This window comes from Cnephaeus nilssonii (genome assembly GCF_951640355.1).
Source record: "Cnephaeus nilssonii genome assembly, chromosome: 6".
NCBI classification, from domain to species: domain Eukaryota; kingdom Metazoa; phylum Chordata; class Mammalia; order Chiroptera; family Vespertilionidae; genus Cnephaeus; species Cnephaeus nilssonii.
The window spans coordinates 66,516,230-66,540,369 of record NC_137077.1 but is presented as its reverse complement, the minus strand read 5'-3'; the positions used below and the strand labels follow the sequence as shown (position 1 = coordinate 66,540,369).

The 24,140-nt window shown below is 39.9% G+C and overlaps 1 protein-coding gene across 2 annotated transcripts in view; it reads right to left on the bottom strand.

Annotated features, from left to right (window-relative positions):
• Window positions 1–24,140, bottom strand: part of RAB21 (RAB21, member RAS oncogene family) — a 36,870-nt gene that overhangs the window by 4,247 nt on the left and 8,483 nt on the right. For both annotated transcript variants that reach the window (XR_013813676.1, XM_079774381.1), the window contains exons 2-6: window positions 18,121–18,180; window positions 17,056–17,163; window positions 11,356–11,419; window positions 4,247–4,301; window positions 3,141–3,229 (exon numbers count right to left, since the gene is read on the bottom strand). Coding sequence is in view for 1 of the 2 variants with exons in the window: in XM_079774381.1 (XP_079630507.1) it covers window positions 3,141–3,229; window positions 4,247–4,301; window positions 11,356–11,419; window positions 17,056–17,163; window positions 18,121–18,180 (376 nt within the window). In the remaining variant the exon portion in view is untranslated. The remainder of the gene's footprint in view (window positions 1–3,140; window positions 3,230–4,246; window positions 4,302–11,355; window positions 11,420–17,055; window positions 17,164–18,120; window positions 18,181–24,140) is intronic.

The following is a 24,140-nucleotide window of genomic DNA, read 5'->3' as shown; positions in this document are numbered from 1 at the left end:
TTTAAGACTACAATCTTAGAATTTTCTCTTTCTATAATTTCAATATACCACCATGATAGCCATTTCTGACTTTAAACCAAAAAAGAAACTAAATATAATAAACATTCTGTCAGCTCACTAACCAGCTTTTCCTGCAAGTTTAAAAAATTAACAGCAAGTTTATTTGTCTAGATATATAATGGCCATAATGACATAGGAAAAAAATTTTTTTGGCTTGAACAAATGAGTATAATCCTTAAGTATATAAGTATAATCCTTAAGATTTTTCAAATGTACTTAGAAATATGTCAAAGATGTCCAAATCATTCCAAGAACAAGTGATACTTAGGGTACAAGATTTATTCTTCAACTAGTAATGCATATTTGAAAGATAAAAGAGTTTAACATGAAGAACAACAAATCTGGAGAACTCATGCTATCTAATTTAAAGATACAGTAGAAAGCTATTCTAATGAAGACAGATATTAGTGAAAGGAGAAATACAGAGATCAGTGGAACAGAGTCCAGATACAGACCCATGGTCACTTGATTTTTGACATATGTGCCAAGATTATTCAATGAAGGATAATCTTTTCAAGAAAACAGTACTGGAACTGAACAGTTATATGTAAAAAAATAAACCTCAATTTATACCTCTCACCAAATGCTAAATTAACAAACAATGAATTATAGACCTAAATGTAAAACATAAAACAAAGTTTCTAGAAGAAAACATAGGAAGGAAATCTCTATAGGAGAAAATCTTTGTGACTTGAGTTAGGCAAAGATTTCTCATATAAGACACAAAAATCAGAAATCATAAGAGTAACTAATAAATCAGACCTCATTAAAATTTAGAACTTCTGCTCTTTAAGAGACACAGTTAAGAAAAATGAAAATACAAGACATAGATTAGGAGTAAGTAACTGCAAAATACATATTCAAAAAGATAAGGAACAAACAGAAGGAATCCTCAAAACAGAACAAGGGTTCTTAAATTTGGGTCGAGACACTGCTCTTGAACAATGGTTTCCAAATTGAAGTTGTGGAACAATCCACTGAGATGAAATTAGAAAATGTTACCAATTCTAACTTCTACATAGTTTTCCTCAAGCTTTAAAATTATCTATTTATGTGTTTTGTAATGTACAAAATATATTTATACTTGTGTATGTTCTGTATTTTTAAATAAACATATGGGGAATGTTCAAAACTTTCTATAAAGACATGTGATTGAAACATTTATAAGTCAGATCTAGAGCATAGTACTCAAAGTACAGTCTGAGGGAGGACCAGCATCATTACCAGTTGGGTTAGAAATGAGAAGCTCAGACCCCACCAGACCCATTTTAATAAGATCCCCAAGGGATTGGTATATACAGCAGTGCTTCTCAAATTTTAGTGTGCATCAGAATCATACAGAGGGATTGTTAAAACACAGATTCTGGGCACCACCTCCTTAGATTTTGATTCATTAGGTTTGGGGTAGGGCCCAAGAATTTGCAGCATTTCTAAAACAGTCTCAAGTATTGCTGCTGCTAAGGGCACTTAACTTAGAAAGTTATTACTCTTGAACAATTATAAATGACTTTCAGGTTTTCATAGAACTGAAATTTACTTCAAAGTTTGTGTACATGTACATTTTTCTATAGAGAAAAACCAAATATGTATTTTATTGGTGATATGAGAAATGACTTTCAGGGTATACAATGAGTGGCCAGATTATTATTATGTCTGAATGCATAATAATCTGGCCACTCTGTGTGTGGGAGGGGATATGGGTGGTTGGCCAGCCTGCCTGCTGGTCGAACTCCTGGTCGAGGGGACAATTTGCGTATTAGCCTTTTATTATATAGGAGGATATACACTGAATGGCCAGATTATTATGCGTTCAGAGATCATAATAATCTGGCCACTCAGTGTATATAAACAAACATTTTTTTTAAAACAGATTACTTTTTAAAATATATATATTTTATTGATTTTTTACAGAGAGGAAGGGAGAGGGATAGAGAGTTAGAAACATCGATCAGCCGCCTCCTGCACACCCCCCACTGGGGATGTGCCCGCAACCAATGTACATGCCCTTGACCGGAATCGAACCCGGGACCTTTCAGTCCGCAGGCCGACGCTCTATCCACTGAGCCAAATCGGTTTTGGCTATAAACAAACATTTTCCTTTCTCTCTTTAAGCATCGTTTTAATAATAGAAAATTTCAAACATATACATAAAATTGGAAAGAATAGCATAATGAAAATCCATATGTCCATCACACAATTTCATCCATACCTGGCAAGCATCCTTACCATTATTTTGAATCAAATCCCATATATATAATTTTATTCATAAATTATTCTAATATGATTTATAAAAGATAAGAACTCTTGTTTAAAAATAACTCTTGCCCTAGCTGGTTTGGCTCAGTGGATAGAGCATTGGCCTGCAGACTGAAGGGTCCTGGGTTCGATTCCGGTCAAGGGCACCTGCCAGGGTTGCGGACTCGATGCCCAGTAGGGGATGTGCAGGAGGCAGCAGATCAATGATTCTCTCTCATCATTGATGTTTCTCTCTCTCTCTCCCTCTCTCTCTCTCCCCCTCCCCCTTTCTCTTCCTCTCTGAAATAAAAAATAAATAAATAAAACAAATAAAACCTCTTGCCCAGCTGGTGTGGCTCAGTGGTTGAGCATCGACCTATGAACAAGGAGGTCAGGGTTTGATTCTTGGTCAGGGCACAAGCCCGGGTTGTGGGCTCGATCCTCAGTAGGAGGCAGCTGATCAAGGATTCTCACTCTTATTGATGTTTCTTCTCTCTCTCTCTCTCTCTTTTCTTTCTGAAATCAATAAAAATATATATAAAAAAGAAAGGAGTTCAATGGACACAGACACTGGGGTGGTGGGGGCTTGCCTGGGGTGGAAATGGCTGCGGGGGGTGGCGGCGGGGAGTCAACTGGGGAAAAAGGAGACACATGTAAAACTTTAGACAATAGTAAAAAAGAAAAAAAGAAAGGAGTTAAAGAAAAACATTAAGTAAATAGAAGTAATGGTAGATGTGACAAATCATCAATGTGGTCATTAATGGAGACTGTAAAACATCACTTTAGAAATATTATGAATATTTTAAAAAGCCATTTCTAAATATACTAAATCTGAATATACCTACTTTTACAAAGGTCAAGAAAGAGTTCCTCAATTCCTTTGTTCTGTTTGGCTGATGTATGATAATGTTTTGCTCCCACAGATTCTGCATACCTTAAAAAAATAATAATATCAATGACCAATGTAAAAAATATTTCTCATATTTTTGTCACGACGGCTATGTGAATTTTTTCATAGTACCAAATTTAATGACCTTTAATTAGCCCAGATTTAATAAAATTAAGATTATAGCCCTGGCCGGTGTGGCTCAGTTGGTTGAGCAGTTGGCCCAAGTACTAAGAGGTTACCTGTTCAATTCCAGTCAGGGCACACGCTTGGCTTTGGGCTCGATCTCCTGTGGGGGGTGTGCAGGAAGCAACCCAGGCAGCCGATTGATGTCCCACTCTCACATCTATGTTTCTCTTTCTCCCTCTCCTTTTCTCTCTCTCTAAAGATCAATTTAAAAAAATATATATATTTTTTAAATAATAAAATAAAAAAGATTATATATAGCTGTTTCACATCTCTGTACATTGAACCAAATTTTAAATGAGCACAAATTAACAAGATTTAAAATTTTTATAAGTTAACTTGGAACCCAAATATTTTAAAAGTTTTTGTGACACACTATTTGATCATGATAGCTTTCTTATGCATTATTTTATATTTTTTACTGAAATGTGAGAGTAGATTATCTTTATATACCATGGTACAGCCAAAAGTCTAGAAATTACCAATGTTAACATGCTTCACTGAATCCAATAGTTCAATCTATATTAAGACATTTGAGCATGGCTGGTGCGGTTGAGCATCAACTCATGAATCAGGAAGTCACAGTTCGATTCCTGGTCAGAGCACATGCTGGGGTTGCGGGCTTGATCCCCAGTGGGGAGCATGCAGGAGGCAGCCGATCGATAATTCTCTCTCATCACTGATGTTTCTCTCTCTCTCTCCCTTTCCCTTCTCTCTCTGAAATCAATTAAAAAAACAACAACATCAAAAAACCACAAACCAGACATTTGAGTAATACCTAAATGGTAAAGCACAGTGCTAAGAGGAAGATTTCTACTGGGGAGTGATTGTTGGGGGAGGAGGGGGTGTCATTGGGAGGATGGCAGGGATAACACTTACGATTCTGCTTCTTGAATGGACACATGTCTCTCCTTTTCCAAGTCTATTTTATTACCTAATTTGAAAAAGTAAATGCCAATCTTTAATATTAATTCATTATTATAACAAAATTAAGCCAATTTTAAATACACAATTACAACTTTTATCACCTGGAAAAGTAATACAAATCCCCATCAGACTTCTAAATGTCTTAAAATTATAAACATAACCCTTATGACATGAGGGTTGATCATATCTATCAAGGTGAATGCCTCAACCTCCCTCAAATGGCTCAATGCATAGCATTCCTGAAGCTGTAGTCTGTCAGAGAAAATAACGTTTTCAAAGAGATAGTCACTATTCCTTGTTTCACAGTATTACAGAGACTAAGATCACTAGGGAACCTAGGTATAAACCTATGTTTCTTAGCCAAGTGTAAATGGTCCCCAATCAACTTCAGAGTCAGTCAATAATTAAGCAAGGCTACCATATTGTTCACAAAATTATATTAGGCTAGCCTCTTGGATCCTAAGAGTATTTTGGTTCCCTGGATGATATAAACTGGATAAAGAAAGCATTAATTGTATGGCTTTTTTATGCACTGCACCACCACAGAGGAGGAAACTATACTTTTTGTTTTAAAAACATGAGAGAACTTAATAGAGTATATGTACATTATAACCTAGAGAGTATTAGGCTAAGTGAAATAAGTCAGAAAGAGACAGACAAATACCACATGATTTCACTTATGTGGAACCTAAACCACAAAATAATTGAACAAAACAGAAACAAACTCACAGATACAAAGGAAAAAACCTCACAGACAAAGAGAAAAAAAATGATGATTGCCAGATAGAGTTAGGGGGAATTAGGGGGATGAGTGAAAAAGTGGAAGGGATTAAGATGTACAAATTGCCAGTTATAAAAAGAGTCATAGGGATATAAAGTACAGGATATGGAATATAGTCAATAATATTGTAATAACTATGTATATATGGTGTCAGATGGGTACTAGACCTATGGAGGTGATCACTTCTTAAGTTATATAAATGTCTAATAACTATGTGTACACCTGAAACTAATATATTTTATGTCAATGGTAACTGAAAAAAAAATATATGCGCACATCATACAAATTTAAAATTACTGAAAATAAATTTAGCACTCCTTAACCCTTTGCACTCGCTCGCTTTTTTCTCGATTCCTTTATTCTACTCGGGATTTAATTTTTTAAATACCCCAGATTTTACAAAGCACGGCAGTAGAATAAAAAACTGGAGTTTCTTTTCATACAAACTTATTTATTTGGATTTTTTTATATTTCAAATTATTGATACATTCAAAGAGTAATTTGCACTCGACATCCGAGTGCAAAAGGTTAAACAAGGGAACCAAACTGAGATTATGGTAAAAAGCCACCAGAACAAAAGTGAAGACACTGCAAAATGCAGATTCCTTATTAAATGCAGGATAGAAGTAAAAGTGAGTTGGCTGGACACACCAAGTGCTAAAGGTAATGGAAATAACAGATAGGAATGGGGGAAAATACCCTAAGGAAGGACACTTCAAACAGTATTTCAATTTTTTCTATTATGACTTGGGGGGGGGGGGAGGGGACGAAAGGAAACCTTGTAAATAAAGTTCTTTTTCTTAGGGCCTTAGAGAATCTAGAAGAGCACTGAAGTAAAAGCACCTGATGAAAGATGCAATGCTTAGAACTGAGAAGTATAAGCCCAGAGGTTCTACATGTAAAGGACCTCAAATAATCTGAGCACCTAATTGTAAGCAACTGCAATCAACTACCTGACTCCATAATCTAAGGATGAGAGGGCAGGAAGTAGTCTAAAGCTCAGTAGGTATCAACAAATTTAGTAATGAATTCTTCCCCTTTGAACAGTTACTTGTCTACCTCAGCAGGAAGATACATATTAGTTCTGATTTCCTACATTAAACTTTTTCAATAAAAATTTTAAATTGCTGAATATTACAGCCAATATATTCAACAGTCACCAAAGAAAAGTTTTATTTATGCTATAAGAATGCAAAAAGCACCACCTAGTGGCCAGTGGCTCCAACAAACAAAGGCACAATATTCTGCCACTCTTAAAAAGATAAAACAAGATTGCCTCCTAGAGGTAGCAGGACCTTTGTTCCAATTAAATAAAACCCTAGATGGGTTTTTTCCTAGATCTTTTTGCACCCCCCTTTTTTTCCCCCAAATTCCATCTGAATTATCAATATCTATTTTTTTTTAAATGAGAATAGGAAGCATACTGCCTCCAATGATTACTTGGGGCAAATTAGTTTTATTATTTAGTAACATTTTAAACTTAACTAACTTTAATAAATCCAGTTATTAAAATAGCTATTTTAATTACTTATTATTTTAAACAAAACTTTTTAAATCCCTCTATAAAATAACTACTATTTCTTTGAACAATCAGTGTTCATGATGGATTGGGTAAGCACAGACTAAGTCACAGAAAACTGCTTGTTAGTAACGTATTCCTTTCCAAAGCTCAAAACCTTTTTAGTTCCTATATTCTTTTAAAAGCAAGACAGCTAAAGGATTAAGGCTTTAAGGCTCATATCTGTTTCAATATGATGGAGCAGCTAATAGAAAACTGTCTAATAGGCTTAAAACACCTGAAAACAAGGATAAAACACACCTACTTGCAAGTACAGTACTAGAAAGATTAAAAAAAAAAAAAAAGGCTTGCCGAAACCGGTTTGGCTCAGTGGATAGAGCGTCGGCCTGCGGACTCAAGGGTCCCAGGTTCGATTCCGGTCAAGGGCATGTACCTTAGTTGTGGGCACATCCCCATTAGGGGGTGTGCAGGAGGCAGCTGATCGATGTTTCTAACTCTCTATCCCTCTCCCTTCCTCTCTGTAAAAAATCAATAAAATATATTTAAAAAAAAAAAAAAAGGCTAAAGCTACTGGAGAGGGAGGGAAAAAAGCCACCCTGTTAAGAATAGTAAAAACTTTATCTTCTTTAAAAACATATATTTGACTTAAGAGCAGAGGGCCTAATAAAGAGCTAGAACCATATTTTGCTTAAGTTGGACGGTGGCTGGTCTAGTAATAAGCTTTCAAAAGCCTTTTAAATCTGAAGAAAATTTGTTAAGTCCAGGCTCATTTCATGGCTATAAGATTTCAGGCAAATTACTTAACCTCTCTTAGTCTCACTTTGTACAAATATAGTTAACAAACTTTGCAGGGCTGATGTGAAAATATGATAGATGTACTAAGCTTAGCATACAGTACATGTTCAATAAAGAGTAGTTACTAAGATTAGCCATATTCATTACAGTGAATGATCAAATGGAAAATCAATCTTGTTATGAGAGAGTTAAAACCCATGATAGATACTTTCTACCACCATGCTGCTGGCTCCATCTAGCTAACTTAGTTAACCCAATGCTCTAGGACAGTGATGGGCAACCTTTTGAGCTTGGTGTGTCAAACTGAGCATAACTCGGGTAGTGTGTCACTTTGAGGAAAAAACATTATTTTGCAAATGTTTCATCCTCAAGAGCAGCTAATGTTTCATCCTCGGCATGCGGCCGCCTCAGCGGCCACATGTCATCAGAAATGGCTATGCGTGTCAGTGCTGACACACGTGTCATAGGTTCGCCATCACTGCTCTAGGAAATCTTCCCCTAACCCTTGACCCCCTAAATTTAGTTAGATTTGCTTCTGAACTATCACAGCACTCTGTAGTACTCCACCCTTCATAGCATTTATCATCCTAATATATAAAAAGCCAGAGGCCGTCACGACCGAAACAACCAGATGGACAACCGGACGACCGAACAAAAGGCTGTGTGGGGCGACCAGGCCAGCAGGGGGGTTAGTGAGGGACGACCAAATGACTGAACAGCAGGCTGCGTGGGGCAACCAGGCCGGCAGGGGGACAGTTGGGGGCGACCAGGCCAGTGGGGAAGGGAGGCAGTTGGGGGTGACCAGGCCAGCAGGGGGACAGTTGGGGGTGACCAGGCTGGGGGGGGGGGCAGTTGAGGGCAACCAGGCCAGTGGGGGGCAGGAGGGGCGACCAGGCCGGTTGGGGGGGGGGCAGCTAGGGACGACCAGGCCAGTGGGGGTGGGGAAGGGCAGCTGGGGGCAACCAGGCTGGCAGGGGGGGCAGTTAGGGGCGATCAGGCCGGCAGGCCGGTGAGCAGTTAGGAGCCAGTGGTCCCGGATTGTGAGAGGATGTCCGACTGCCAGTTCAGGCCCAATTCCCGGGATCGGGCCTAAACCGGCAGTAGGACATGCCCCGAGGGGTCCCGGATTGGAGAGGGTGCAGGCTGGGCTGGGCTGGGCTGAGGGGACCTCCCCGCCGTGCACAAATTTCATGCACTGGGCCTCTAGTAATATATAATAGCTTGTTTTTTCTCTCTCCTTACACAATAAACTCTGAGAAAACAAAGGCATTATTTATTTTGTTTACTTATTCACTACACAATTCCCAAAGCCTGGTACATAGTAAGCAATATATAATGTTGATTAAGGATATGGGCTTGAAGTAACAGACAGACCCTACTTAAAATCCCAAGTCTATCTCCAACTAGCTATGTATTTTGGAAAGTATCAAGCTCTCCAAGCCCATTTCCTCAGGTGTAAAATAGAAATGGTAACAATACCTCCCTTGCAGTATTGTCAGGAGGCGTAAATGAAATAATAAATATGTAGTTCTTAGAAAAGTACCTGGCACTCAATAAATAACTTATTATAATAAATATTTGGCACTGGCAGATGTGGCTCAGTTGGTTGGGTGTCATTCATGAATGGAAAGGTTGCTGGCTCAATTCCTGGTAAGGGCACATGCCTGAGTTTTGGGCTAGACCCCTGGTTGGGAGCATGCAAGAGACAGTCTATTGATGTTTTGCTCTCACATCTGTTTCTCTCTCCCCCTCTCCCTTCATCTCTTGCTTAAAAAAAAAATTTTTTTAAGTAGTAAAAATAAAAATAATAAATATTTAACAAACATACAAATGTTAAGGGCAGACTAAAACCAAAATACTATCAAATAGAGCAAATAGGATGGTAATCAATGGATTAATTAAAACCTAGAGGGGGAAAAAGTCTCTGCCAGTGAGATATGAAGTTCTCTATTATAGGTTAACACATTATCAGAGGCTTAGATAAAGACCTAGAAGGCTCAGTATCTAATTTACATCTATTCAGAAACATAAGTTGAAATTCCTATACTTAGGCTTAAATAACAATTATAGAAGAACAAGATTGGAAAAGACTGACAAAAGAGCAATATTTATAAAAAAGGAATTCAGATTTTGTTATCTATAATCTACATAAAAAGAGACACTGACCTGACATGGCTAACAAGTGTATACAATCTTGGGCAATGTTGGCAGGACAGTGAGGATTTAAAAAAAAAAAAAAAAGAAAGAGAGCCATGTAAGTATACACTGGCTCAATAATGTTTGATTCTAGGGTTCATTTTAAGCGTAGGAGGCACACTGATACATTGAAATAAACCCATAAAAAATAATGAGGATGATGAAAATGTTTGGAAGTTAGAACAATAAAAAAAGTTGAAGACCAAGAATATAAGACTGTAGGTGAACTATCCAAGCAGGCTTCAAAGGTTTGAAAGGTTGTCTTATGTTCAGGAAAAGGAACAAATATTTGTCCAATGCCTTCACTATGCTAAGTGTTCTCCAAATCATATCTAATCTTCCACCACAATCTTGTGAGGTATTATTATTTTGAATTTAATGATAAAACAAAAGAACTACTGCAGAGAATAGAATGAACATCACTAGGTGAAAAAAATAATGCAAATGTTCATCAATAGCAAAAGGATAAACTGTAGAATATTCAACAGGATAAAGTATTAGATAGCAAAGAGAATAAAATGAACTACATCTATATACAAGAATGCAGAGAAATCTGGCAAACTTCATGTAAAGCCAAAGAAATCAGACACAAAAGAGTTCATTATCTATGATTACATTTATATAAAATTCAAAACAAAACTAATCCATTAAGTAAAAAGTCAAGATAGTGTTTGGCAGTAGGAGATGGTGAGGAGAAGGCAGCTGGGTGATGTGGGGATGAGAAAGCAGCACAGGTGGGGCTTCTAAGCTACTGGTGATATGACTTCATTAACTGTGAAATTTTCCTTTTGTGATAAATGGGCTCTCCAAATTCTTCCAACTCTGAATTACAATTAAAATCCCATGTCACATTTGCCAATAGGAAAGAAACGAGAGTGAGCTTTTTATACTTTATACCAATCATTAATAAACAGTATATAACATTAAATATGAATATTTTACCCTACTTGGAGTAGTAAGCTACCAGACACAATATTCCTAAACCTTCTTATAATATGAACATGAAGAATATACAGTTTACATTAATTAAGCTTAATATTTATAAGCTTATTTACCTAGTTTTTAAAAAATGTTACTTTATAACTTGGTCAAGTAACAAGTTCTTGAGACTTCTTTGAGTATATGTTAGCCATTTCTTTCTCTCTTCCAAGAGATAATCCCAATTCTAAATACTCAAATATTCATTTGTTAATAATCATAGCCACTTCTATCCCCAGCAAGTCTTATATACCACACAAAGGCAGGCCAAACACACTAATGACTAGCTGCAACTTTGGCCCCAAACTCCTATATAGCCTACTATCTCAGTGTTCAGTTCTGAAACATTCCTGCCATCTAGCCTAACTTGCAGCATCTATCCCTCCCTCCCTCTCTCTAAGCATGCTCTCAGATGAGGATTTTTAAAAATGTATATAGTTAAATGTAGAGAATAAGAACACTAGCTTAAGTAATTGGTTTTAATTTTAGTTCCTGAACTTATTTTCTAAATAAAATCTTATGGTGAAAAAGTAAAAGTCAAATTGAAACAAGGCTGGGGACTTAAAGCCTTACATGTTTAGCTTCCCATTTGTTCCCCAAGGCATTCCGTGAGGTACAGAGTTTGAATCTCCTAAAAGAGCACTTTCAAATACTAAATTATTCTAAAACATTATGCATTAAAATGCCATTCTTCTTTTCTCATATAATTTTAACATGAGAATTACTGGTTTACTATTCTTTAACAAAGCATTAAGAAAACAAAGGAGATTTTTAAAAAGTAATGATGCTTACCAACTATACATAAACAGATTTCATTTCCCAACATTTTCCGCAATTCTTTGACCCAGTTTTTTACCTGTGTATATAAAAGAATTAATATTAAAACAAATTCTGTTACAAGACTACCATTACAACACCCCAAAATTCAACAGTGTCAAAATACCTCAGAATTTGGCTAACCACCATATATTTAGTTGTTACCAGGAATGATTCACTGTAAGATCATTTATTGTCAGGTTATATTACAAACAACACGCATACAAACATCCAATAGAAATATTTCTCTCTGTATCTACATACAGGTACAGAGAGAAGTACCTCTTATTACAAATGTTCATAAATCTTCTATAGATTCAAGCAAAGCTATTCACCATAGCAAAAGCATATCAACTCCAGCTTCTGATAACAGGTACTTGATAGAGCCACTTTGAACTTAAGAACACAAGAACTTAACCCAACTGGTTCTGAAATAGAGAGCACAGGAGCTTCTGTGTCACACACTTAAAGGAAAAAAAATATATATATATGGACACCAAAAAGACTGGCAAAAGAAATTTTCATTCTTTAGTATATGACAGGTTTTTTCAACCTTAGCAACTATTGACATTTTGGCTCAGATGATTCTCTGTTATGAGGGACTGTTCTGTGCAATCAATATCTATGATGTTTAGCAGCAAACCTGGCCTCCTAACCACTCTATGCCAGTATCACCCTCCAGTTGTGACAACCATAGATGTTTGCAGACATTTCCACCCACTCCTGGAGAACCACTGGTATACAATGACTCCAGTAACAAACTGCTACTTTATTATGGATGAAGCATAGCAGTAGGCCCAGTTGGGAATAAACTAGAATTAAGAAAATTTATCTTTTGAAGCCATGATTTTAATGATGTTGACTACAACAAAATAAGATAAAAAACAAACCTGGATACCTCCTTTCATTTTTTGTAATGGAATTTATTCTGTATGCAATCAAATTACACAGAACTTATATACCTTCCAAAAAAAGTACACACATATCTATCTATAAATTACAAATATTACATTAAATATATGGTAAGCATTTACTGTGCATCTGGTCCAATGGTAAAAATGTAACAGCACTATACTCCTATTCTCTGCAAGAATGTAGAGGAACTCTTTAGTAAACACAAAATCTTTAAAAAGCAAAGGTAATCAATATCACTACCTTGTCTCTGCAATAGCACTGAACCAGTTTTCTCAGAACAGCCCCATCTTTTTGCTTCACTCACAAGTATATAGTTTTCAGAAAAGCATTTAATTTCTGCCCCTAGTTGACTTCACATAAGAAAAATTTGATAGTACTGGTATAAAATGTCCATCCTCATCACTTCAAAGGAAACATGTCAGAATCCAATTACGTATTACTCTACTCTCTATACATATAGTATCACAAATCTAACCAGTTAAAAAAATTGTTATTCACCTCCAATAAGATCTCCCTCCACAGGCATCCAATTCATTACCCCATACATTCTTTGGTGAGTTAAAGATGGTCACAAATTCTTTGCCAATCTTCCTATCAAGAGGCAGACTCTATTTCCCTTTCCTCTGAATTTGGGCTAGCCTTGACTTGCTTTGACCAAGAGAACATGGCAGAAATAATTAATGCTATGCCAGTTCCAGATCTAAGCGTTAAGGACTGGCAGCTACAATCTTGGGATCCAGTTATCATATAAGAAGCTTAGGCTAGAATATGGAATAACGAGAGAGCATGTGGTGAGAGAACCAAAAGATGAGACACCAAATGGAGTGAGAAGCCATATAGAGGAGAACGAGGCTGCCTTGGATGGTTCCAGCCCAGCTAAACTCCTAGTTCAATGCAACTGCATGAGTGACTCCGCTGACATCAAATATAGCAGAGGATGCACAAAATCATGAGAAATAGTAAATAATTTTAAACAACCAAGTTTCAGGAGTTTTGCTATACAGCAAAATAAATGGTCACTTTTCAACTAAGAGACCCAGCCTTCTCTCTCCCTCTCTCTTTTTGTTAATCCTAACCAGAGGATATTTTTCCCATTGAGGGAGAGTGGGAGGGAGCGAGGAGGGGAGCGAGAGAAACATCAATGTGAGAGAGACACATGGATTGGTTGCCTCCTATACCCACCTTGACCAGGGTCAGGGGGTGAGCCCCCAACCCAGGTACGTGTCCTTGACCGGGAATCAAACCTGTGACCCTTTGGCTCACAGGTCAACGCTCTAAACTCTGAGCAACACCAGGCAGGGCTCAACCTTCTCTTTATCAAGAAGATACCTAAACCATTTTTTTAAATGTAAAAAGGCAGGAAGGGCTCTGGCCAGTGTGACTTGGTTGGAGCATCGGCCCGGAATACTAAGAGGTGGGAGGTTCGATTTCTGCTCAGGGCACATACCCAGGTTGCAGGTTCCATCCTGTCAGGGCATGTACAAAATGCAATGAATCAATGTTTCTCTATCACATTGATGTTTCTCTCTCTTTCTCTCTCTCTCTTCCGCCTCCCCCCCTCTAAGATCAAATTTTAAAATTATATTAAAAAATTTAAAAAGACAGGAAGGGATAACAAATAGCAGCCCAAAAATAACTGTTTAAAAGTAACTGTTTAAAATATCATTAAATCTGCAACTGTTTCATTTTCCTACCCCTTAAACTAAGTTTTTCCATGTCATCAATAATCTAAGGCAAGCATGTCAAACTCACGGCCGGCTGGCTGCATGCCTCATTTATTTAAACGAGGCTTGCAGCCCGTTGGCCGGGAGTTTGACATGCTTGATCTAAGAGTTAACATATATCTGCTTCATCAGTTACTAAATGTTCGGAGATAAAGGAAAAGGAAAAAACAAAAAACAAAAAAAAAACACTAAAAAGGCAAGCACTTTCAACATGAAACAACTATAACTCAAGCTAAGATAACATTTTTCTTTGGATATTACCCCTTTTGGTTACACACCCTTGAAAAATTCCAAAAGGGGATTTCAGAGGAAAGGTCAAATAAGTAATCAGTCACTATCCTAATAGTGATGACAATCTATATAAATAAAACCCTAACATGCAAATAGACCAAATGGTGGAACCAAACAACCGGTCACTATGATGTGTGCTGACCACCAGGGGGCGCGCGTAGAACATGGCGGGAGTAGGCAGCAGGTGACAGAGCGCGGAACATGGAGGGCATCGGCCGTGGTGGGATGGTGAAGCAGGTGAGCAGGCGTGCCAGACCAAGGCGGGGCACCGGTCACTGTCATCGGGGAGAGCCTCTGGTGGTTACTGAAAATTCTTTGCTCACGCGTGCCACGGTCCTGCCCCCGCTGGGCTCTCGCGCACCACAGTCTTGCTGGGCTCTTGCACCTGCTGCCGGCGCCGGCCCCACTCACATCCGCTGATGGAGCCGCTGCTCAAACCCACTGTTGGCACCTGGTGCCGGTCCTGATCTCTCCGTTCCGTCAGCGGGTGCGAGCAGTGGCTGCTGGCCCCAATCGCCCCTGAGGGCTTCTCCACTTCCCCCTGCTCCTGAGGGATGATGGGGGCAGCAGACGCCGCTTGTACCCGCTGATGGTGCCGGCCCTGCTCACACCTGCCCCAATCGCTCCCCACTGTTAGCGGGTGCGAGCGGGGCCAATGTCGTCAGCGCTTGGGAGCGGTAGGAGTGGGGCTGTCCGGCAGCCGTGGGAGCGGTGGCAGCGGAAGGGGGGCTGCCGGCAGACAGGAGACCAAGGGCTGCGGTGGGAGGGGCCGTGGTGGGAGCGGAAGATGGGCCGAGACCCGCCCCTGTGCCCACTGCAGCCTCCCAGCCCACAATTCCTTTCAAGGCGCACGAATTCATGCATGGGGCCCCTAGTTCAGAGATAAGTTTTTTGTTTTTGTTTTTCATAAATATACTAGAGGCTCAGTGCACAAAATTCATGCACAGGGGACGGGGGGGGGGGTGTCCCTCAGCCCGGCCTGTACCCTCTCCAATCTGGGACCCCTTGAAGGTCCTACTGCTGGTTTACAGGGATCGGGCCTAAACCGGCAGTCGGACATCCCTCTCGCAATCCGGGACTGCTGGCTCCTAACTGCTCACCTGCCTGCCTGCCGGCCTGCTCGCCCCCAACTGCCCCCCGCCGCTGGCCTGCTTGCCCCCAAACTGCCTCCCCTGCCGGCCTGCTTGCCCCCCCTTTCCCTCCCCACTGGCCTGATCACCTCCAACTGACCCCCATTGACGGGGTGAGGGACTGAGGGGTGTTTTCAGGCTGGCCACACCCCCTTCAGGGTGGGGGTCCCCACTGGGGTGGCTGGCCAGCCTGGGTAAGGGGCTGATGGCTGTTTGCAGGCTGGCCAAGCCCCCCAGCAGGGACCCTCACCCCATGGGAGTGTGGCTAGCCTGGGTGAGGAGCTGAGGGCTGTTTTCAGGCTGGCCATGCCCTCCGGCAATCCAGGCTCCCAGCCCCTCCTTTTTTTCTTTTCTTTTTTTTCAGCGCCTCCTTGAGCAGAGGCCAGGGCCCGCTGGAAGCAGGTATTTGGGATTTATTTATCTTCTACAATTGAAAATTTGTAGCCTTGAGCGGAGGCCAGGGCCAGCCAGGGCAGGCGGGAAGCTTGGCTTACTCCATTGCCGGGGGCAACCCAAGCCTCCTGCTCGCTCCAGCTCCATGGCCGCTGCCATCTTGGTTGGGTTAATTTGCATACTCGCTCCTGATTGACTGTGGGTGTAGTGGAGTGATGGTTAATTTGCATGTTTCTCTTTTATTAGTATAGATTTCTTTATTGATTTCAGAGAGGAAGGGAGAAGGAGAGATAGAAACATCCATGATGAGAATCATTGATAGGCTGCCTCCTGCACACCCGCTACTGAGGATCGAGCCCGCAACCCAGGCATGTGCCCTTGGCTGGAATTGAACCTGGGACCCTTCAGTCGCAGGCTGACGCTCTATCCACTGAGCCAAGCCAGCTAGCGCCAGAGAAGAGTTTAATGGTGGTAACTCATTTTTAGTCTCAACTCTATATTGTTGATGTACAAGCCCAGATGGCTCAGTGGTTGAGCATCAACCTATGAACCAGGAGGCCACAGTTCGATTGCCAGTCAGGGCATATACTAGTGTTGCAGGCTCGATCCCCAGTGTGGGGTGTGCAGGAGGCAGCTGATCAATGATTCTCTTTCATCACTGATGTTTCTATCTCTCCCTCCCCCTTCCTCTCTAAAATCAATAAAAATATTAAAAATAAACAAATAAATAAAAAGGGGTGAAAAAAATGGAGGAACTTTAAAATAAACACTTTTTAAAGTTATATTATATCCTCTAGAACATTTAGTGAGGAGAAAGAGCTTAAATTTGATTTAGTTCTCCCTTTTCCTCTTCACAATTAGGAAGCCCATGCAGCTGTACCAAGATTTTAGTTGCCCAGTATGCATGTAATCCAAGAAATGCATGTGATTTTTCTTTAACAAGAAGAAAATAACAAGCCCCTATATTTTCCTGAAGTTTTACTTCAGCTTCCCTTTGCTAAGGTCTAAGAAAGTCATGTAATTTTAACTATTAATAACTGATATTCATATTGTTAACATGAATTAAATACTCCATTAAAAAATATGAGTGGTCACAATTTATATACAAACTATACCTTTAAAATCAAGACTAATCACATTAGCAAACAAAAGCATGTTACGGAAACTTGAAAAATCAGTGTTGTTCTTCTATTAAGTCATCTATTCATAAGTAAATAAAATACCTTCTGAAAAGAATCTTCATCTGTTATATCATAAACTAAAATAGCTCCATTTGAATCTCTGTAGTAAATTGGACCCAATGCATGGAATCTCTCTTGACCTGCTGTATCCTAAATAAAGAAGTAAATGCTTATTATATCAGAAGAAAAAAATACACCTATTGCAATTACAGTAAACTTTTGACTAAAAGTTCATGACCACAAAAAGTGGGGCATGAAGTTATAGATAACCACAAATCACTGTTAAAAGAAACAAAGCAGGTTACAAAAACTTTTTAAAACTCAAGTTATAATCAATAATTAATGTTTTACTGTTATACAAAGTTTCCATTTCATTCCCAACCATCTTCCTCCCCAGTAATCTTCCCACTCCCACTAAAAAAACAGTTCGGTTGCCTCAGGGTCAGAATAACCAAGATGGCATTATAAGCCAGGAATAGGCCTGGTCCTCAATTTAGGCTTCCCACAGAGGGAAGAGACAAGGAAAGAGAGGAAGCACCAGGACCGCCTGCCAAAAGGTAGCCTACTGCATCACCCTCACCCTTTTCCCCACTAGTCACTTCCTCAGAAGAGTGGAACATAGAGACAAAGGGGGAAAAGGCCAAGTGGCCCTGGCCTGTGTGGCTCAGTTGGTTGAGCATAGTCCTGTACACCGAAGGGTTGCCAGTTCAATTCCTGGTCAGAGCACATGCTCAGGTAGTAGATTTGTGTGCGGCCAATTGAATGTTTCTCTCTCCCTCTCCTTCTCCCTTCCCCTCTCTCTAAAGTAAAAAATTAAAAAAACAAAAACATATTTTAAAAAAAGGCTAGGCAGCTGTCCTGTCTCTAACATGGAATTACCTGAGTTAATCCTTACCCAGCTGAAAAGTTATGATAGCAATATTCATGTATATAATTATATTCAAGATATAATTATTAACCAAATTTTAGAAAAAAATATTTTAAAAAGTTTTGACTAATCTGGAGTTAATTTAAAAGAAAATTCAAAATTTCAAATTACTATTCCTTGAGTCAACAGTTATTAGAGTACAAAGATGGCAGAGGCCTTAACTTTTAAGGTTAACTTACCCATATAGCAAGGTTTACTCTTTTCCCACCAATGTTTAACTTCTTTGTTAAGAATGATGCCTAAGAAAACAGAGATATACATTAAACAATGTTTCATATAAAATGTTTTTTAACTTAACTATAGATGAATACATCATCTCAATATGAATTTCAAGTTATCTGGGTGAAAAAATAACCACTAAATTTTTATGAATGTTTACTGAGAAAACATTTTCAATGAAGAAAGAAAATTACTTATATTCTAATCTAAGAAAAATATAGTTTTATAAGCATGTTATAAAAAACACAAAGAAAAAAAACAGTACTTAAATACTTTTTTTTTAGTTTTTCCCATCAAAACTTTTCTTAAGAGTATTGAATTTGATACCACCTTAACTACTCAATATATAGAGTCTAAGAGATTACTATGATGAGTAAAACAAATGTTTACTAGTAATTTACTTAATGTATGAATACCAGTATTACTCAAAAATATTCTTGCAATTATTTTATAATTCAATTATTTCACCTATATCTAATACTTCTCCTAGATACTAATGTCACAGTAATGAAAGGAAACAGTTCCAGCCTTCAAGGAGCTTATGTCTACTGTAGAAATAAAAATGTAGAGAATTAAAATACCATGTGATCATTGTTAAAATGAAGGGTCTTGCCAAGTATATTATAAGGGGGAAGGGAGAGCCTAAGAAAGGAAATGTAAAGCCTGCCTGAAGTCCAAGACAGTTTCAGAGAAAAGGTGATGATCTCCCCTTTACTCGTAGTTGGGGTTTTCCTGACAGATGAGTGAAACCACTGAAGGCTGAAACACGTAACTCCTTGCCCCATGGCAAACTTCACATTGTGTGGTCAATGCAAGATAAGACTACAAATACAGCAAACCCTCCTCCATTTTGCAACCTCAATTTAATGGACTTTGGATTTAATGGACAAAATTTCCGGTCACAAAATGTCACATGTGAAAATTAACACCCTGTTAATTTTAAAATGCTTTTAACCAAGATTTGCTTATAATTAAATTAATAGGGTTTTTGTTGTTGTTAATTCAGTCCCCCTTCCCCTCAAACAGATTTTTGATTTCAGAGAGGAAGAGGGAGGGAGAGAGAAACATCAATGATGAGAGAGAATCATTGATCGGCTGACTCCTACACGCCCCACGTGGGAATCAAACCCACAACCTCCTGATTCATAGGTCAACGCTCAAACATTGAGCCACGCCAGCCGGATGTTTTCACTCTATTTTTAACAAATTTTATCGAATAGGCCATATGTTAGAAAAAACACTGTAGTAATTTTGCCAACATGAATATTACATGTCTACAACTATAGTCTACCTATTCAAATCCAAGAGTCACTACTCGTAAACAATGTTCTGCAAATGATTACCACGTGATCACACCACATCACATGTAGTAGCTGGTTCTGTTGTCACATGGTGTGACTTTCTGCAGCAGTTTTAACATGTGCAGGCAGATGTTCTAACATGCATTAAACCTCGCTCCAGCGTGTGCATTTGTTTACTCATAGTGTCTGGTGAACGCACACATTTAAATTTATCCAGTATAAATTTGAAATTACTATAATACATACAGAAAACTTCCCTGTGAAATTACACATAGTCAATAATACATAGTCATTTCTACTATTGCTAACATCAGCTATCAGTTATGGAATGATTACCCTCTGCCAAGTACTATGCTAAGTACCATTTAAAAAAAAACTTTTAAATTGATTTTTAGAGAGAGGAAGGGAGAGGGAGAGAAACATCGATATGAGAGCGACATTGACATCATACAGCTGCCTCCAGCCTGCCACTATCCAGAATTGAGCTGCAACCCAGGCATGTGCCCTGACTGAAAATTAAACTGGCAATCTTTTTTTTTTTTTTAATATATTTTATTGATTTTTCACAGAGCGGAAGGGAAAGGGATAGCTAGAAACATCGATGAGAGAGAGAGATCGACCAGCTGCCTCCTGCACACCCCCCACTGGGGGATGTGCCCGCAACCAATGTACATGCCCTTGACCGGAATCGAACCTGGGACCTTCCAGTCCGCAGACCGACGCTCTATCCACTGAGCCAAACCGGTTTCGGCTAAACTGGCAATCTTTTGGTGCATGGGATGATGCCCAATCAACTAAGCCACACCGGCCAGGGCTGTGCTAAATACTTTTTACGAGATCATTCGTAAGGTGTTCCTTTATACAAGTTAGGGAACCCCAATCCTACATAATAAAAGGCTAATATGCAAATCGACCGAATGGCAGAACAACCGGTCGCTATGATGCGTACTGACCACCAGGGGGGGGGGCAGACGTTCAATGAAGGGGCTGTCCTCTGGTGGCCAGTGTGCTCCCACAGGGGGAGCGCTGCTCAGCCAGAAGCCGGGCTCATGGCTGGTGAGCGCAGCGTGGTGGGAGGGAGCCTCTCCTGCCTCAGCGGCAGCATTAAGGATGTCCGACTGCCGGACATAAAATATAAAAAGTCCGTATATTTTCCTGAAGTTTTACTTCAGATTCCCTTTCCTAAGGTCTAAGAAAGTCATGTAATTTTAACTATTAATAACTGGTATTCAGCCGAAACCGGTTTGGCTCAGTGGATAGAGCGTCGGCCTGCGGACTCAAGGGTCCCAGGTTCGATTCCGGTCAAGGGCATGTACCTTGGTTGTGGGCACATCCCCAGCAGGGGGTGTGCAAGAGGCAGCTGATCGATGTTTCTCTCTCATTGATGTTTCTAACTCTCTATCCCTCCCTCTTCCTCTCTGTAAAAAATCAATAAAATATATTAAAAAAAAAAAAAACTGGTATTCATATTGTTAACATGAATTAAATACTCCATTAAAAAATATGAGTGGTCACAATTTATATACAAACTATACCTTTAAAATCAAGACTAATCATATTAGTAAACAAATGTGCACAATTTGTGCACAATTTTCGTGCACCGGGACTCTAATCTACAAATAAAAATCTCAAAGCCTTATCTTTGTATCCAAGGACCTCCACAATGTGTCTACATCTGTCTTCTCAAGATAGCTTACAGTATTTCTTTACTTACTCTTCAACTTATCTGGGCTGTATACAGTCCCTCCAATTCTGTTTTTTTTCACTAAATACCCCCTCTAACTTGGGCCTATTGTTTATTCTCTATCTGAATCATATATATCCAACCTCTGTTCTGACCTATACTCTTCTTCCTTATATTCTTAGGTTTTCTCATACCACCCATAAAACCCACAATGAGTCTCTCTATCCTAAAGAATTTTATGAACCCCAATCTTGTAATATACAGCATATACTACCTTATATTGTAAGTTATCTTTTCATAGGTGTAAGTCTTGTGTTAACAAAATCACATATTTTTATTAATTTAACACTTTTGCAGAGCTTACAATAAAATGGGCAGTGTTCTAAGAACTTTGAATAGTAACTCAAATTTAATTCTCATAGCACCTTGCGAATTATATATAATTACTAGAGGCCTGATGCATGAAATTCGTGCAAGAGTAGGCCTTCCTTCCCCCAGCTGCCGGCACCGGCTTCCCTCCAGCACCCGGGACCTGGGCTTCCCTCTGCCGCCAGCAGGCACCTGGGACCCGGGCTTCCCTCGCAGCCCTGGCTTCATTCAGAAGGTCGTCAGGAAAGATGTCTGGTCTAATTAGCATATTATGCTATTATTACTATAGATTATCCAAAAATTATATATGTAAAAACTGAGATACAAAATGGATAAGTATCTTGCCCAAGTCACACAGTAAGTGATAGAGTAAGATTTGAAATCCAGGTAGTTTGGCTCCAAAAAGAACTTATAGCTTCTATGCTCTGGTACCTCCCAGATGAGATCTGGGCTAACACTTCTTCTCCAGTGATAGGGGCAGGCAGAGTAGTACCAACACCCACACAGATGAAAATCCGCATATAATTGTAGACTTCCCAAAAAACTTAACTACTTAGCCTACTATTAACAGGAAGAAGACTTAACGGTAACATAAACAATTGGTTAACACATATTTTGTATGCTATATGTATTATATACTGCATTGTTATAAAAAATAAGCTAGAGGAAAGAAAATGTTATTAAGAAAAATCATGAAAAAATAAATTTAAGCACTGTACATATTAATTGAAAAAATCCACATATAAGTGGACCCGTGAAATTCAAATCCATGTTGTTTAAGAGTCAACTGTATTGTTATTATAGATAAACATATTTTTTAAAAAATATATTTTATTGATTTTTTACAGAGAGGAAGAGAGAGGGATAGAGAGTTAGAAACATCGATGAGAGAGAAACATCGATCCGCTGCCTCCTGCACACCCCCTACTGGGGATGTGCCCGCAACCAAGGTACATGCCCTTGACCGGAATCAAACCTGGGACCTTTCAGTCCGCAGGCCGATGCTCTATCCACTGAGCCAAACCGGTTTCGGCTAGATAAACATATTTACAAAGTGCCTGGATAAATCAATGGAGGTACCAATATCCTATCTAATAAAAGAGTAATGTGCAAATTAACCATCACTCCACAACAAAATGGCGACCCCCATAGCCACAAGATGGCGGCACCCAGTCCCCTCAGCCCCGCTGCTGGAGTGTCTGGGCCTGTCCGCCAGAGGGGGCAGATCCAGCCTTCCCGCCCTGCCGGTGCTGCAGCGGTTGGGCCCGTCAGCCCCGCAGGGGTTCGCGCGGACCAAGCGGCGGGCAGACAGAGCCAGGACAGGCTTGCGGGACCCAAGCGGCAGGCTGGATCTGCCTCCGGAGGTGCTGCAGCGGTTGGGCCCGTCAGCCCATCAAGGGTTCTCATGGACCAATGGGCGAAGCTGCATCTGCCCCTAGACACGGCAGACAGAGCTCAGACAGCAGGGCTTGGGGGCTTCCTTAGCACAGAGGCAGCGGGAACACCCCCAGGCCCAGCAGACAGAGCCAGGACAACAGGGCATAGGGGATTCCTTAGTGTGTCCGTGTCGGCGAAGCCCCCAGGCCTGGCAGACAGAGCACAGTGCAGGGCATTGGGGCTTCCTTCGCATGGCGCATGGCGGCAGCAGGCAGGGAGCGACAGCAGGGCATGGGGGCTTCATCTCCATGGCTGCAGTGAAACCCCTAGGCCCCGCAGAGAGCAGAGAACCACAGGAGTGGGCCTGAGCCATCAGTAGGACATCCCCTGAGAGCTCCTGGATTGTAGAGGGTGCAGGTTGAGCTGAGGGACCCCCGTGCACGAATTTCGTGCACCGGGCCTCTAGTCTATATTATAAAAGGCCAGTGGCCATAACGCCGTAACGCCCGTTATGGGCGGTGTGGCGAGAGTCAGTCTGGGTCCCGCTGGCGCAGCAGGTCTGGGTCTTGCGCGATTTCGCGCACTGGGCCTCTAGTAACTCTATAATAGAGATGTGTTCCTAAAAGCTTCCTTATAAACCAATTATTTTAACTCAAATATCTGATGCACTAGTAAAGCACATTACCAAAGGGTCCACCACTAAAGCTTTTTTTTCACCTTCATAGTGAAAAATATAAGTCCCACTTTATAGAAAAATTCCTTCTGTAATATAAATCATCTCATTTTATCGACATCCTAAGTTTTTAATATTCTGTATTTTCTTAAAGAGCAAACATCTAGTTTTAAAAACATACAATTATATATTTGAGAATAAAGTTGAAAAGACTTTATGTAACAGTAAGATAGCAGCAAACGATCAAAAGCTGAAATTTGTCTTACCCTTTTTAACCACCTCTATGAGGCACACACTTAATTTGTCTAGCCTACTGATACCACTTATGGTTACAATACTCTGGGCAGTGGTTCTTAATTCTGTTACATGTCAGTGAGAGTTAGAGGGGGAGTGTTCATGGACTTCTTCGAGAATCTGACGAAAGCTATGAATCCACTCACTCCCAAGAAAACTGCTCATATGCACATACCAAAAACAATTTCCACATACTTGCCAAGCTCTGTGTTTGGACTTTTTCATTTAATCTTTGTAACAACCCTGTAAAGTAGGTAATTATCCCTATTTTACAGTTGTGAA